Genomic DNA, 16601 nt, shown 5'->3' on the forward strand with positions numbered 1-16601 from the left:
GAAGCTTGTGCCCATCTGACGTGTAACAGAGCATTGCCGTCAATGTAGTTTTACCGTGGACCGATGTCAGCACGCGAACTTGCTTAGCCCCCTTCTTCTCAACGGTTGTGGTGCCAGGCATGTCGAAGTAAAGAGGCATCTGATCGGCATTCCCGATTTGCCCAAGCAGGTAGCCATTGTTGCGCCGCAAGTTTAGGACGAACCTCTGAAAACTGTAAAGCTTTTCATCGTACTCCTCCGCAAAACTTTTCGCATATGCATGTTCCTCTTCGAAGGGAAAAGCCTTTCCTCTTCATAAAGTTAGTTAGCCAGCACCTGCTCGCTTTAAACTGGCTCCGCATCAGACCTTTTTCTAAGACTAATTGCATAGCCCGCACTTGGAGCAGTTCTCTCGTCACGGGCCGCTGTGCCGCTCGCTGCTCAAGCACATACTCGCCGAGCAGCTCTTTAATTTGCGGAAACCGACCCTGCTGTGGTCAACTGAAGCCTTTGCGTGGAGCTTTGCTGTCGACAATCTTCTGCTTTTGTTTCCCCCGGTCCCGCACGCACGTTTCGGGAACTCCGAACGACCGCGATGCGGCCCGATTACCGTCCGTTTCTGCACACGCGATGACTTTTCTTTTAAAAGCGGCATCGTGGTGCACTCGAGTTTTGGAGTCGGCCCTTCCACGCCGTCGATGCTAATGCACTACTAGATGACGGACTCCTCAGCACACGTACGAAGTGCCGCACATGGGAAACACATAGGCAGAAATGGCCGACGCGCCATGCCGACGCACGTAGGGGGCGGCCATTTTGGATTTGCCGATGGCAATAGATTTACCGTAATTTTTTTGTTCGTACTCGATTCTAACGCGCATGCGATTTATCAACTCGCTTAAGCGGAAAAAAGGTGCGCGTTAAATTCGAGTAATTACGGTATTTAGCCAAATAGAGATGGGGTGTTGAAATTCATAGGTACAATCTTCATTTCATAGACCTGTTGCCGTATGAAAGATGGGGAACGGTGCAGATTCTGGTGCGTTATGGATGCCAGATAGTCATGACCACAAATGAAATTTGGGTGTGTTGAAAATGAGATGTTTGAAAACTTAGAGATACTGAAGAGAATATTTGCTACCAAGGTATTTAACCAAATTGAGAGATTGGGTGTTGAAATTCATAGGTACAATCTTCATTTCATAGACCTGTTGCCGTATGAAAGATGGGGAACGGTGCAGATTCTGGCGCAAAAATTCTAGAGTTCTATTAGCTTTCGAGCATACTTTTTGATGTGACTACACCAGGTAAGATTAGAACTGTAATGATGAATGTAGTGGGTCATGCAAATCTCGGCAAACACATTGTCAGTGCTAAGCACGAGACGCTCGGCCCGGACTGTCGCTGATTTCGCTAGCTAGGCCTACGCTCCTACCTGGTCTCGAATAACAGTTTTGACTGTCTCCGTTCTTTATTATAATTGGTGGAGTTTGCGGGGTCTCCTTGCAATCCAGGAGTTGCGAAGCCGGACTCTACCTGCTGTCATGACCACTGCATCTGCCACAAGCCCTCCTTTTATGGCTTCCCAGGCCATTGTGTGCTCCGGCGCGGTCCGTCAGCGGGATCCTCCCATATTCAGCGGCACTGACGATCACGACGTCGACGACTGGCTGGCTACTTACGAACTCGTGAGTGTCTTGAATAAATTGGACGAAGCCACGAGACTGGCCACTGTCGGCATTTACCTCAGTGGCATTGCCCACTTATGGCTTCGGAACCATGAGACCGAAGTTCCCACCTGGACAGCATTCAAGGCAAGGTTCAGCGAAGTCTTCGGTCGTCCTTCTGTCCGCAAACTTCGTGCGGAGCAGCGCCTTCAGTCCAGATCTCAACTGCCTGGTGAGAACTTTACAAGTTACATAGAAGACGTCATTGACTTGTGCAAACGCGTCGATGTGAACATGACAGAGGTGGACCGCATCAAGCATATTTTTAAGGGTATTGACGAGGACGCCTTCCAGATGCTCATTTCAAAAAGCCCTGCTACTGTCGCCCAAGTCACCGAGCTCTGCCAAAGCTATGATGAGCTCCGCCAGCAACGTCTCGTCACCCGCCGTGCTGTCCCACATCAGGAATCGATGTCCGGCTTAACTCTCTCGAAAGACCCCGTCCTCTCGCAGATCAAAGATTTCGTGTGCGAAGAAGTTGCCCGCTAACTCTTGCTCATCTCTGGCCTACCGGAGCGCAGTGCGCCGCTTAGCCCTACTCTACGGACTATTATACGAGATCAAGTGTCTGAGGTCCTTCCTCCGCAGCTGGTGCCACCAGTCAATGCACCAATGACGTACGTCGAAGCAGCAGCACGACCACGACCACAGACGTTCCAAGCGCCGCCTCCACTGCCTGCTCCTGTTTATGCCGCCCAGCTGCCACGACCTCCAGTTCGCCGAGTCCCTAATCCATGGCGCACTGCCGACAACCGACCGATCTGCTTTTCGTGTGGTCTACCTGGGCACGTCGCACGTCTGTGCCGTCGCCGCCCACTCCACTCACGTGAAAACCCACCTTCATGTGAGAACGATTACACGTACACTCCTTACTCTAGACCCCGAATTGTACGCTCCTCGACCAAGCCACCGACCAGCTCCTGATCGCCGATTTCCTTCTCCACGTCGACGCTCACCCTCCCTGATGCGCCGACGCTCCCCTACAATCGACGCGGAAAACTAAATGTCGCAGTTCCCGAGGCAAGAACTGCGTCCTCGTCGCAAAGCACAAGCCCTCTTTGTTCGCCCCCGAATGTAATAAATGCTGTTCTTGAAGGTGTACCCGTACTTGCCCTTATTGATACTGGTGCCGCAATTTCTGTCATCGCCGAAAAAGTTTGCCGTTCTATTTGAAAAGTGACAACGCCTTACTTGGGTTCATGTCTTCATACTGCCACTGCACAGCCTGTGCAGCTTGTGGCCGCGTGTACTGCCAGACTTGTAATTCAAGGAGTGCCCTACACAGTGCAGTTCGTAGTACTCCCGCACTGTTCTCATGACACCATTTTAGGTTAGGATTTTCTCTCCCATCACCAAGCCGTCATTGATTGCGCCCGTGCCGCAGTCGCCTTTTGTGCCCTTGGTGATGATGCGCTACCAGTGCACGATCGCTCTTCCGACGCGAAGTTGGTCATTAGTGACGACACCCAAATCCCTCCACGCGCTGTCATCGCACCTGTGTCGTGTTCCGCCGTCGTCGACGCTACCGCATTCTTCACGCCTTCCGCTGCTTTCGTTCATCACCACTTATCACCGCTCCCAACCGCTCTCGTTACTCTTCAAGGTGGTGCGACCATTGTGCCTGTGGAGAATCCGTTCCCATTCACGATTACGCTGCTTCGAGGCGAATGTATTGGTTCGATAAAATCATTCGAAACCATCGCTACACTTGACGTTCCTGATGAATCATTGGAAGTCAGCGCCCTCTCTTGTAGTTCCGTGAATGACCCTTCCACTATCGACATTTTCAACCGTGTCATCGATGAAGGCCTAAACACACAACAGAGGTGTGAGCTTTTGAGCCTCCTTGACAAGTTTCGGCCATCCTTTGACAGTCACAGCGCTACTTTAGGTCGAACATCTACAGTATGCCACCATATCGACACAGGTAATCACCCACCACTACGGCAGCGACCATACTGTGTTTCGCCGACTGAACGCCATGTCATCGATGAACAAGTAGGTGACATGCTAAAGCGAGGCGTCGTTCAACTATCAAACAGTCCTTGGGCGTCGCCGGTTGTTTTAGTTAAAAAGAAGGATGGCAAGATACGCTTTTGCGTAGATTATCGTCGCCTAAACAAAATAACACAAAAGGATGTTTATCCTTTGCCTCGAATCGATGACGCCCTCGACTCATTACAAGGCACAGAGTTCTTTTCCTCCCTTGATCTACGCTCTGGGTACTGGCAAGTGCCCATGAATCCGGATGATAGGCCAAAAACTGCCTTTGTTGCACCAGACGACTTATACGAATTTAACGTGATGCCATTCGGGCTATGCAATGCGCCGGCAACATTTGAGCGCATGATGGACACTATCCTACGAGGCCTCAAATGGAACACGTGTTTGTGCTACTTAGACGATGTAGTGGTATTCTCGCCCGATTTTCCCACGCACCTTCGTCGCTTGAAACAGGTTCTACGCTGCCTCTCTGCAGCAGGCCTCCAACTCAACTTGAAGAAGTGTCACTTTGGAGCGCGCAAGCTGACCATTCTCGGTCACGTCGTGTCGAAGGATGGCGTTCTTCCTGACCCCGCTAAGCTACGTGCTGTTCGCGAGTTCCCGAGGCTCGCGTCTCTCAAGCAGCTGTGTAGTTTCATTGGGCTCATACTTCCGCTGCTTCATCCGGGATTTCGCCTCGATCATGGAGCCTTTGACAGACTTACTTCAGGGAGACCGCAATCTATCTGCGTGGTCTCCAGCCTGCGACAGTGTCTTTGCAAAGCTCTGTGAACTGCTTACAACACCACCCATACTGCGTCATTTCGATTCAAGCGCTCCCACAGAAATCCACACAGATGCTAGTGGTGCCAGTCTTGGCGCTGTACTTGCCCAACGAAAGCCTGGTTACCAAGAATATGTTGTTGCGTACGCGAGTCGCACTCTTACAAGAACAGAAGCAAGTTATTCGGTAACTGAGAAAGAATGCCTAGTGATTATCTGGGCCATTACAAAATTTCGGCCTTATCTGTACGGCTGCCCTTTCAATGTTGTTACCGACCACCACGCGCTCTGCTGGTTATCCTCCCTCAAAGATCCCTCAGGACGCTTGGCACGATGGGCTTTACGGCTCCAAGAGTACGACATCCCTGTCATTTATCACTAAGGCCAGAAGCACGCCGATGCCGACGCTCTTTCGCGTTCGCCTGTTTCTACTGATATTGCGAGTGTCTCCATCCAAGACAACCCTCTTCCACTATCAGGACCCATCAACATGGCTGCGGAGCAGCGCAAAGATTCGTGGATTGCGTCTCTGATGGATTACCTATCGGAAACACTCGCCCACCCGCCATCTCGAGCGCTACACCGACAAGCCTCTCAGTTCGCCATCCATGATGGAATACTTTATCGCTGCAACTACCACCCTGACGGTCGCAAATGGCTACTCGTCATACCCAGGCATCTCCATGCCAGTATATGTGCTGCTTTCCATGCCGATCCGCAGTGTGCGCATGCCGGTTTGTTTAAAACCTACGCCAGGCTACGTTTTCGGTTTAATTGGCGCGGCATGTACACATTCGTTCAAAAGTACATTCGATCTTGTACAGAGTGCCAACGCCGCAAGCACGATCCTAGCCATCCTACTGCACGAATGCAGCCGCTACCGTGCCCAGTGCGACCATTCGACCGGTTGGAATAGACCTTTATGGTCCTCTACCATATACATCAGCTGGGAATCGCTGGATTATTGTAGCGATCGACAATCTCACGAGATATGCAGAAACGGCCGCTCTACCAGCCGCAACGGGACGTAACGTTGCGTCTTTCCTGCGGCAACGTTTTGTTCTGCGTCACGGCGCTCCACGTGAACTTTTGAGCGACCGAGGCCGCGTCTTTCTCGCGGATGTTATTCAAGAACTTCTTGCAGAATGCCATGTGATTCACCGCTGTACTACCGCATATCGCCCACAAACAAATGGCTTCACCAAGCGTTTCAACCGTACTCTTGGCGACATGCTTTCTATGTATGTCGCCTCCGATCACACCAACTGGGATCTTATCCTTCCCTACGTAACGTACGCTTACAACACGGCACCTCAAGCGACGACAGGCTTTTCTCCATTCTTTTTACTTTATGGTCGAGAACCATCATCTCGAATTGACACCATTCTCCCCTACCGACTTGACTCATCCGAAGGCACACCAGTTTCCGAAGCCGCGCAGTATGCGGAAGAATGTCGGCAATTAGCTCGCACCCTTACAACACAAGAACAAGGGCTACAGAAATTTCATCACGACGATGGACGGTCCAACTACCAATTTTCGCCCAACTCTCTTGTTTGGCTGTGGGTGCCCCCCAGTGCCGCTCCTGGTACCTCTACAAAGTTTGTCAGCAGGTACCATGGACCTTATCGCGTTATAGAACAAACTTCCGCTGTTAACTACCTCATCGAACCCCTCACGGCCACTGTGGACCTGCGTCGCCGAGGCCGCGAAATCGTACATGTGGATTGCCTCAAACCATATCACGAACCACTTGTCCTCACGACACCTTAGAACACTTACTTGGCACCATCTTCAGCGAGGGGGAAATATGTAATGATGAATGTAGTGGGTCATGCAAATCTCGGCAAACACATTGTCAGTGCTAAGTACGAGACGCTCGGCCCGGACTGTCGCTGATTTCGCTAGCTAGGCCTACGCTCCTACCTGGTCTCGAATAACAGTTTTGACTGTCTTCGTTCTTTATTATAGAACAAATATGAGTGCCGAGATATTTGTAAGTAGATGAATGAGTCATTTCAGCGGAACAGACAGAGTACAGAAAGGAAAAAACACATTTTTTACGGGTGAAAAAAAAAACCGCAGCACTTAGATGTGTTAAGCGTCATTCGCCATCGGTCACAGCACTGATTAATTAGGTTAAGGTCTTGTTGCAATCTTTCATGGTCTTCTTCAGAGTTAATGGTCCTATACACTATGCAGTCATCCACGAAAAGACGAATTGATGACGAAAATGTTACAAGGCAAATCATTATTATAAATGAGAAAAAGAAGAGGGCCTATTACACTACCCTGGGGTACACCTGATGAGACAAATGAAGTAGATGAGTTAAAGTTATTGACAAATGTGAACTGCTGTCAATTAAATGAAAAATTCCGGAGCCAAGATAGTGTTGATGAGTCGAGTCTGAGGGCCGATAATTTCGCTGTTAGGTGACAATGGGCAATTCTGTCGAATGCTTTCGCAAAGTCGAGAAAGATGCAATCAATTATTTTATTATTACCCATATTATTATGTGAATACGACGTAAATGGTAACAGTGCCTGGAGCTCATGTTTTTTCCCCCCACAGGAACAGGGTTCTCCCCATTGTGGTTAGCAGTAGTGACTGATTGACCCCTTTGAAATGCACACCAGAGGGACCAATAAATAGTAACTGTGCACAAGCAGTGCCAGCAAGCCGTACCTCTTGCCCCCTGGTTACATAAAAATTTGTCAGAACAGATGGCCTTGTGGTTATGAAGATCATGAACGCCAGTACCAGTGCTAGAACACAGATGCCCTTGCTTCTGTTTACTATGTGGATCATAGATGCCAGATAGTCATTACCACAAATAAAATTTGTGTGTGTCGAAAATGGGATGTTCGAAAACTTAGAGATACTGAACAGAATTTTCGCCACCAAGATATTTATCCATATTGAAAGATTGGGTGTTGAAATTCATAGGTACAACCTTCATTTCATGCAGAAACTAGAGGAAAATGATGAATTTAATGCATTTTTCACGAACTGACACATGTAGTGGCCATGCTGTAAATTAAAAGAGGTGATGTTTGATGACATTCCATTCCCCGAAAATGAGCCTGCCAAGAATGCCACCTGTCGTCAGGGTCAGTCAACCTGCTCAATCAACTCCCACTATGGTTCCCAGAGCTACTACAGTTAAACCTGGATATAACAAAACTGACAAATTTCTGGAAAAATTTTTGATAAAGAAGATTTCGTTATATGCAGGTTTGGTCCAAGAATTTCAAAAATAAACGTGCAAATTAAACAATAGGCGAACTGAAGGCAGGGCTAGCTCAAAACACTTATTTAGCGGTAAAAAACTGCATTATTATTGAGATAGCAATTAGATGGAGACTCTTGGCGGGTTTTTGCCATTTCCACCATGTTGCATCGTTGCAAGTTACGATGTGTGCATCGTAACTTTTACGAGTGGGTACAAGCGTGCGAGCGCTGCTGAAGCAGACATCAAATGAGCCGGCTAATCTATATCGCCTGGAGGGCGCATGCGATAACACCCCCTGCGTGATGAAACTGTCGTTGAATGCTCAAACAGAAAGGAAACCACCAGTCCTGCACGAGCACGAAAAAAAAAAGAAAAAAAAACGCAGGAGAGGGTCGCTCGAGTAGCGACAGGGAACATTGATTTTAAGGGTGCGGTCGCGATCGCGATCGCTGGTGTGCGTGCTATTCCAGCAAGCATCAGTGCGCTTTCAACGCGAGGAGACTATGTGAAAAGAGTGCTTCTCCACGGAGTGGCCGTATCTGATTACACCAGCATTTTGTAAGAGTTCCGTAATATCGGATCCAAAATAGTTGGCTGCCAGCCTTACTTCGTTTAACATTACAGTTTGTTGCTATCGTGTTCATTGCATTGCATTCAGCGTGCCATTGTGTAGTTGCCAGAGGTAATCTGCTAACCGCGAAGGATACGGTCCCGCAAACTCACAGCGCAAGACGGAAATGCGTGACAAGTTGACCTCCGAAGATTCGTCGTTATCACTGTGGTCACAGTTTTTGTCAGCACCTTATCTGACATCTCTCGGTAGTGAAGACATGGTTGGCGGCATGAAAAAAAAAAATAAAAAGCTGAGTTTAGTCGGGGGCCACACCATGCGCGCACAGTGAAACTTCGCATGCGTGCAGGGCATTGAAAATGAAGAACGAACGAAGCGCTCTCCATATGCAGCACGGCCCCACATTTGTGACGCTAACTAAAAGCGGTCACCCTAAAATCTGTAAAGACGACTATATTCATCCACCTGGCCGCCGTTCTAGTAGGACGAACCATGATAAATGTATACGGCCCTTCAGTGCCCACAGAAATGTGTTTAAATATTCTTTTTTCCCTCGCGCTGCCAGGTGAAGCTGTTAATATTACAAATATTGATCAATTTTGTTCTTTTGTGGAGCAGGTAACAGAGCCAGTATAGTTATATTTTGCTGTTGTTCTTGTTGTTGCGATAGCGAAAAATGTGTTTTGCAGTGGGGCATTGTACTCTTTTGTACATACATATTGTTTTTCACGCGTAGTAGGTGGTTTTTATTATTTATTTTTTTCATCTTCTCGTGTATAGGAAGAGCACCAATATAGTATTATTGTACTCGCTATTGTAAGTGCTCCCTTGTTTTGCGTATCGTCCCTCAAAATATTGTATTCCTTAACTTTGTATCTAATCGTTCACCTGTGATGTTGTATGCCCGCCTCCTGTGTGGGTCTGCAGAAAACCTACAGTATTGTTAAATAAATAATAATAATAAAGCGTGGCACGACCTACGAAAAAGTAGTTTTATATTATTGTTTTTGGTTTGGAGGGAGGGAGAGGGCTCCTACAAACATGGCAAAAAGAACGGCGGCAACACAGGCTTGTGGTGCGCAGGCGCGCCTGCCCACCTCGCGCACACCTGTGCGCATTAACAAGCTCTCTCTCTCTCTCTCTCTGGGGAGTCGCCGGGGCTAGGCGTGTGTCGTGCGCACCGCCACCGCTTCGCGCTTCATTGCCGTCAGGGCAACCTTGGAAGATGCATGCTCGTACCAAATGGCGGAATTTGAGGCAAAATTCATAGACTGTCCGTGGCAAAAATGTTTTACATCAAAGATGTTTTCTGCTGTTACTTTGTTACATAGAAGTTGCAAATACATGTGCTTCTATGGATTAACGGCAAGGAATGGAAAACTTTGTTATGTCGAGGAATTCGCTATATAGAGGTTCATTATGAGCAGTTTTAACTGTACGCATGGCACCAGCAACAGATGATACTCACGGCTTGCGTAAACCCCCTAAATGAAGGGGCATGTCTCATCACCATTGTGTTAAGAGGAGAGTGAGGTGCAAAGGAGAGATGGAGGGAGGGAAGAGGAGGACAGGGACACATACCTACTTTAAGCACTGTGGTGTATGTGACATGATGGATCGGCCTAGTGTGCTGGCGCAGCGCTGATGATTCGCCAAAAATACAACCAACTGTAACAAAATAGGCGACTGTTTATTGGAACAGTTGCGTCTTCCGAGTAGAATTTCAGTGCCAGCATCTAAGCCACCCCCTAAAAAATTTATAGGGGAACCCTGCACACAATTGTATATAGGTACATTAATGATTGCTGTCTTGATTACATTGGCAAATGTTATTGTCCAGGAAACTGAAATATTACTATCTAGAGTAATAGCATATTTATGCCTGTAGAAATTTCTAACTCGTAAATGTATGGAAAGGATGGCCACGAGCTTATTGGCTGAAGCTGGTTGTTTTGTGAAGCTGGTTATTGGCTGAAGCTGGCTGAAGCTGGCTGAAGCTGGTTGTTGAAGGAAAGACTGAAAAGACCGAGTGCACTTCTTAACAAATATTGTTCACATTTTTGCCACGTTAACTGTCTGACTTGATTGTAGTGAACATCAATGTATTGAATTCTGCACCCTGATCTACCTTTCTAATTTCTCTTAGGTGCTGCTTTTTTTCCCCCCACAATAGCCCACTTATTCTGTTGTGCATTTTAAATATAATTTATTGCCCGTTTATGAATAATTTTTAAAGAAAAGAGACCAGGAAATATTTGCCAGGCGTAATTCTGTGTCGTTCAGTCTAAGCATGTCACACTGCTGAGTGCTTCTGGAATGTAGACCTCGGTTGGTTGCATTATAATACTAGTTTTGCTATATATTGGAAACTGTGACGAATCTGTCACTTGGATTTCTTTAGAAACGCTTTGTGCTTCCTTAGGGTTAGATTAGAGCTTCAGTGGAACTTTCTGACTGGTGCAGTCATCATCTTTATCTAAGGGAACACTCAAGTGCATGGTAAATAGCCTCCCCAGTCACATGTCATGCGGTCTGTGGCAAGGTGCAAGAACAAAAGGAAAGGCGTCCACTGTTCTGTTTTTGCTTTCATCTTCATCTTAAACACTTCTTTCATCTTATTCATTCGTGCAGCAGACCCACAAATCAGAACTATTGTATGACTTCAGTTTCCCGCCACGGTGGTCTAGTGGCTAAGGTACTCGGCTGCTGACCCGCAGGTCGCGGGATCAAATCCCGGCTGTGGCGGCTGCATTTCCGATGGAGGCGGAAATGTTGTAGGCCCGTGTACTCAGATTTGGGTGCACGTTAAAGAACCCCAGGTGGTCTAAATTTCCGGAGCCCTCCACTACGGCGTCTCTCATAATCATATGGTGGTTTTGGGATGTTAAACCCCACAAATCAATCAATTATGACTTCGGTTTGATATTAACACACTATCTATTGCAGACTTGAAAGCAGTTGAAGTAAACTATGGCCATTTTAGGCATTAAGACTGTCCTGTTATAGTCTACTGTTCTCCACCCTTGCACAGCTTGTCTGTACAGATAGAAAACTGCATGAAGGAGTGCAAGCAATGAAAGTAATTGCTACACTTTCTCCTTTTCATTTCACATTTCATCACAGAACTACAGCTCATGTGTCTTTTTGTGCGCACTTTCTTTAGTAGCTTAATATAGTGTGAAACATTAAAATAAAGGGAATACAGCTAGTGTGTTGGAGTTAGTCGCTGACTTGCAACATGTATGCAGTTAGTAAAAGGCTGTGGTCTCTGATCATTTTCACTTTTTTCTTGGTCATAATCACAGTTTAAATTGTGTCTAGTATTTTGCCTTTATTTTCTGTAGCGAAATTATGATTTCAGGAGTGCATGAAAATGTCTTCTTTTGTTTGTCCTTTCCTCTTTTCAGGTGTTCAAAACACAGTCGCACATGAGGCTACATTGTCTGATCCACACAGACCTCAAGCCATTCACCTGTCACCAGTGTGATTTCAGCAGCAATGCAAAAGGAAATTTGTACACGCACATGCGTAAACACACTGGAAATTACTTCAAATGTTCTCGTTGTAGTTTTAGAAGCTGCAACAGAAGTCACATGGCTGAACACGAGGTAGGTTTTTACTTGCTGGTTTATGTTATTTAATAAAAAAACTATGAAAAATTGTTGATGCTGTCCATCTAATGTAGATGGACAGCATCAACAATGTCCAGCTGTGCCTATTACCTTGTTTTTTTGTATCTTGGCTGTATATTTTATTTATCTGTGGTGTGGAAATGAATTAATGTTTACTGCTCAGAACACAGCCATCATTACATCAGTGAGATAGACAGCTTCTTGTTTTTTTTTTAACTGTATGCCGTATAGTACATACTGCACAGATACAGGTCACTGCACAGATACAGATCTCAAAAAAAAAAAAAAACCTTCGAAATTCAACAGTATTTTAAAATATGTTGAAAATAATGACACGTATTGATCTCATTCAAAGTTTATTTTCGGGGCTAGTTTTTCAAGCTACAGTTGAAGCTTATTATAGGAAAATTGCATCTACTCAGAAATAAGTTCGTTGTAACCGAAAAATTGCTATAAATGTGTATTCCTAACACTGTATCTATTGCATGACTATTCTTCATTTACTTGGTATAACCAATATTTTTTATATCTAGCTTCATTATATTGAAGTTTGAGTATGTACGAGAGGCTGGTATCATCTTATGGGTTAGTTGTTGCTGGCTTTTGGTTGTCAAAATGAGCTGGCATCATTCTGTAGCTAACATAATTATACTGGGTAATTGGCATCTGTATATACCGAAGGGGTAATAACATTTTTCAGTTGTTCATTGTAACTTAAAGGGGTCAGTGTAGTTATTTTTACCTACAGGAAACTACAATCTCTGCACACATTTTAACTTTGAATTTCAATTTGAAATAGCTGCTTACCTCCAATTTCAATTTGAAATAGCTGCTTACCTCCAGACCCCTGCAACGAAGAGCAGCAGCCATTTTAGCATGAATTATGTGATGACAAAAATGTGAGGGCTCTGGTATCCCATTTACCCTGAAACATTCTATTTATTTGTTTTATTTATTTAGTTTATTTACTTATTTATTTGCTACCTCAAAGCAGCCCAATTCAGGGGTATTACATGAAGCATGTAAATGTACAAATTGCCATATTCAATACAATCTTTCAAGATGAAATTTAAAAATGGAAAAATTAGAGGGCAGCACTACGTGGAGAGCCAGGGCATTCTAACTTAGCAATATTGCTAAGAAGGATCAAAGGCAAGCAAAAACACGAGTGTAATGTGGACGAATACTTTGAGTGGCTTGCGCAACAGGAACTTTGATGAGCTGGTGTGTTATTTGAGTGGTCAAGCTGGGAGTGATGAAACTTGTGTATCTAACAAGTGAAGTTCTAAGCTGGAAAGGTTAGCATGTGCTTTTGGTTCTTTTACCACATTGGACGGCTTCCATCATAAGCAGCCAGTGGTGTACTGAGGGCATGGATGTCAGCATCTACCTACAAATCTCGCTCACAATACCAAATTCTCTAGAATGACTTCCAGCATAGTTTTTGAAATTGGCTGACATTATAGTAAGATAATAATAAACCTCGATATCTCTGCTTTATTTAAAAAAAAGAGAACATATGATATTCAGTGCAAATATAATAGTACATCTCAAAATAGATCACCCCATGTCTTGGGAAATCATGCAGGCTTGGGTGAATATTCAAGTGCTTCAAATATTCAAACAAATAATGCAGCATTTTAATTCGCTTGAAAAAGAATTTAAATTATTGAAAATTTCGAATTATTCGAGACGAACGAATGGGTGCATATTAATCCGCATGTAACATTTTGCGAAGATGGTTTCACTGCTGTAGAGGGGTGCTAAGCAGTGAAAGCACTTATTCAAGTATATTTTAGTTCACATGTAACTTTTTTGTAAAAGTGGCTTCACTGCTCTGTAGTCCTGCTGAGCCATGAAAACACATGATCAGGAGAATTCCTCACTGTCGTGAAGCCCCACTTCAAGGTTGTATGAAGATACTATCCTCACATGACTTCATTTTTTTTTTAGTTTAAAAGCTCGTTGTACCGACCTATATGCTCTAAGTATAGCAAATTTTAAAATTTAACGAATATTACAGGCTATCACTTGCATTCTACGAAAGTACAATCCCGCAGCTATTCTAAGTTGTTTCCACTTCCTTTGATGCAAAAAAAACAAAGGCATTTCCACCGGCCTTGTTTGAATTTAAAAAAATATGGTACAGGTTAATGTGGTCATGACAAGTATGTCCCTCTTTATTTGTAATATGTGATATACAGACTATTTGAATTTAATTCGAAATTATTTGACCAAAAGCACAATTTTCTTCTAATTCACTTCGAACCTAAAATTCACCATTTGCCCAAGCTTAGTGTAATGCTTGAGGATCTAATAAGTGACATTAATAAGTGACATTATGTAGTGTATATCGTTTCACTATTCATGTGTTATGTTTCATAATCTAAGCATTTTCATAAAAGCTGAGCGCTCTAAGAAAATGCACCAATAATATCACCTGTATTGATTAAAAGGTACTGGCATCAACTTTCAAAGCTGACTTTACTTCGTCATACAGATCTGAGCAAGTGCCAAGTTGAGGGAATGCTAAGGTATTTTATTTTGACATTAAAGTCTATCTTTAGGGGTGTGCGAATATTTGAACTTTTTAATATTTTTTTTAAATTGTGTTCGCTAGTCGATTGCCCCTCCATGATGGTCTAGTGGCTAAGGTCCTGCGACCCGATCCTGCGCCCCGCAGGTCGCAGGATCGAATCCCAGCTGTGGTAGCTGCATTTTTGATGGAGGCGAAAATGCTGTAGGCTCGTGTGCTTAGATTTGCGTGCACATTAAAGAACCCCAGGTGGCCGAAATTTTCGGAGCCCTCCACTATGGAGTCTTTCATAATCATATGGTGATTTTGGGACGTTAAACCCGACATATAAAATAAATAATGTTTACTAGATGATTAGATCCACACTGGAGTTTGACTACTTGAAGTATTCGAACTCCCTGGAGACAAATATTGTCAATATCTAATTGACACTGACCTCCTTCAAACTTTAAATGTGCTTCACCTCATTACACTGGCATTGTGGCAAAACTGTCTTTTAGACTCTCCTGCGGTCGCAAAGGTATCAGCCAACGCTGGTTTCAACGTTGATATGATAGACATTGTTACAAATACAGGAGGATGAAGGGGCGGCGGTATGACCAACAGCCAGGGGCACTGGCTCGCTCAGTTGTTTTGTTGACCTTGGATGTAGCCAGACGATCGGATCCGGGTCTCGTTCTTCGTTTCTCACACTTCGTTCTGGTGCCGAAACCCACCCGGTTGTCTGGCCTATGACTTGTGACAATAGACCAACTCAGGATACAGCGCGGTTTCTATTGCTCTATTGGACCACCATCACCAAGGCAATATCGACCCCCGACGCCCTGCTGGCCAACTCAATGACCCTGCTTGACAGGCTCCAGGAGGTCATAAACATCCTTGTGGCGAAACACGCTCCCCTCATCGCCTTCGACAAGAAGGTTCAAGCTGCGCTACACGATTAGGAATTGAAGGCAGACTTGACCACCGCCAACGAATACAAGTTCGGGTCATTTGTGCTCGAGCAAGGGTTTACCGCACGACCGCGCCGCTACCGCCAACCCCACCTGCATCCGTCGGCGTCAAAACCACTTCATGCAGTGGTCCTCTAGTATGCATATCGCAGCTGGCCGTGACTTTGCCTTCGTGCGGCCTTCTGGCTCCAACGACGCTGTTTCACATCGCACTGCCCAAGCTGCATACCCAGAGTTTCTCCGAAGAACGATGTGATTGGTAAGGGTTTTGGGACCAGTTCTAGGCCAGCATCCACAGCGATGACTGGATTATGAAAATTGATAAGTTCAAGTACTTATTTACATATCTGACTGGGGCAGCGAAGGCAGCCATTTAAGGTATTCGCCTGGCTGAAGCGAACTACGTCACCATTCAGATCCTGTCGGACCGCTTCAGCTGTCGGGACATGCTAGTCGACAACCATCTAGACAGTTTGCTGTCAGTCGCACCGGTTCAAAGCTTCGTCGACATGACCATGCTAAGAAATCTTTATCATGAAACCACCTTCCGCATCAACACCCTGAAAGGTCTCCGAGTGTCTCTAAGAGAGTATTTCGCGTTGCTGCGGCACGTCCTCTTGAAGGCGTTACCTCCGTACCTTAGCATCCTCTATCGGCAACGGCAAAAGGAAACTATGCTAGTTGAAAACGCCATGGCACCTCAAGAAGCACAGTCGAAACAAGTGAAAGACTTCATGACTTTTATCAAAGTTCAAATGGAAGTACAGGAGGAAAGCGGTCTCGAGGAACCGGTATTGTCTACAAGCCGGCAGCTTCCGCAGAGAGAATTGCGGACCCTTGTCCTCCACTGCTGCTTTATCAGCAGATGTTTAATCTCGGTACTCACCCCCCCCCCCCCCCCCCTGCCTACTGTGCACCTCTCTCGAACACACTGTCCAACATTGCTCTGAACGCCTTCCTCTAAAAGAGATGAGAAAGAGGCTTCACGCAGAGAAACTATGCTTTCGCTGCGCCAAACTCAACCATTTTGCCAACCATTGCCGCACTGCCAGAGCCCTGCATTGCCGCTGATGCGCCAGACGACATTTAACTTCGCTGTGCGACATTAACCTTGTAATCAACTTCTCGCAGCGTACCAACAATGCCTCGGTACGACAAGATCACGCACGAGGGTCCACCACCACCACTTCTTAGGCTGCGACTT

The 16601-nt window shown here is 45.6% G+C and overlaps 1 protein-coding gene across 4 annotated transcripts in view; it reads left to right on the forward strand.

Moving 5' to 3' along the window:
* The window catches only part of LOC119176427 (zinc finger protein ZFAT), a 158199-nt gene that overhangs the window by 32977 nt on the left and 108621 nt on the right, over nucleotides 1-16601 (forward strand). For all 4 annotated transcript variants that reach the window (XM_037427690.2, XM_037427688.2, XM_075877667.1 and 1 more), the window contains exon 9: nucleotides 11684-11884. In XM_037427690.2, coding sequence (XP_037283587.1) covers nucleotides 11684-11884 — 201 coding nt within the window. The remainder of the gene's footprint in view (nucleotides 1-11683; nucleotides 11885-16601) is intronic.

Source organism: Rhipicephalus microplus, chromosome X (assembly GCF_043290135.1).
Source record: "Rhipicephalus microplus isolate Deutch F79 chromosome X, USDA_Rmic, whole genome shotgun sequence".
Lineage (NCBI taxonomy): Eukaryota > Metazoa > Arthropoda > Arachnida > Ixodida > Ixodidae > Rhipicephalus > Rhipicephalus microplus.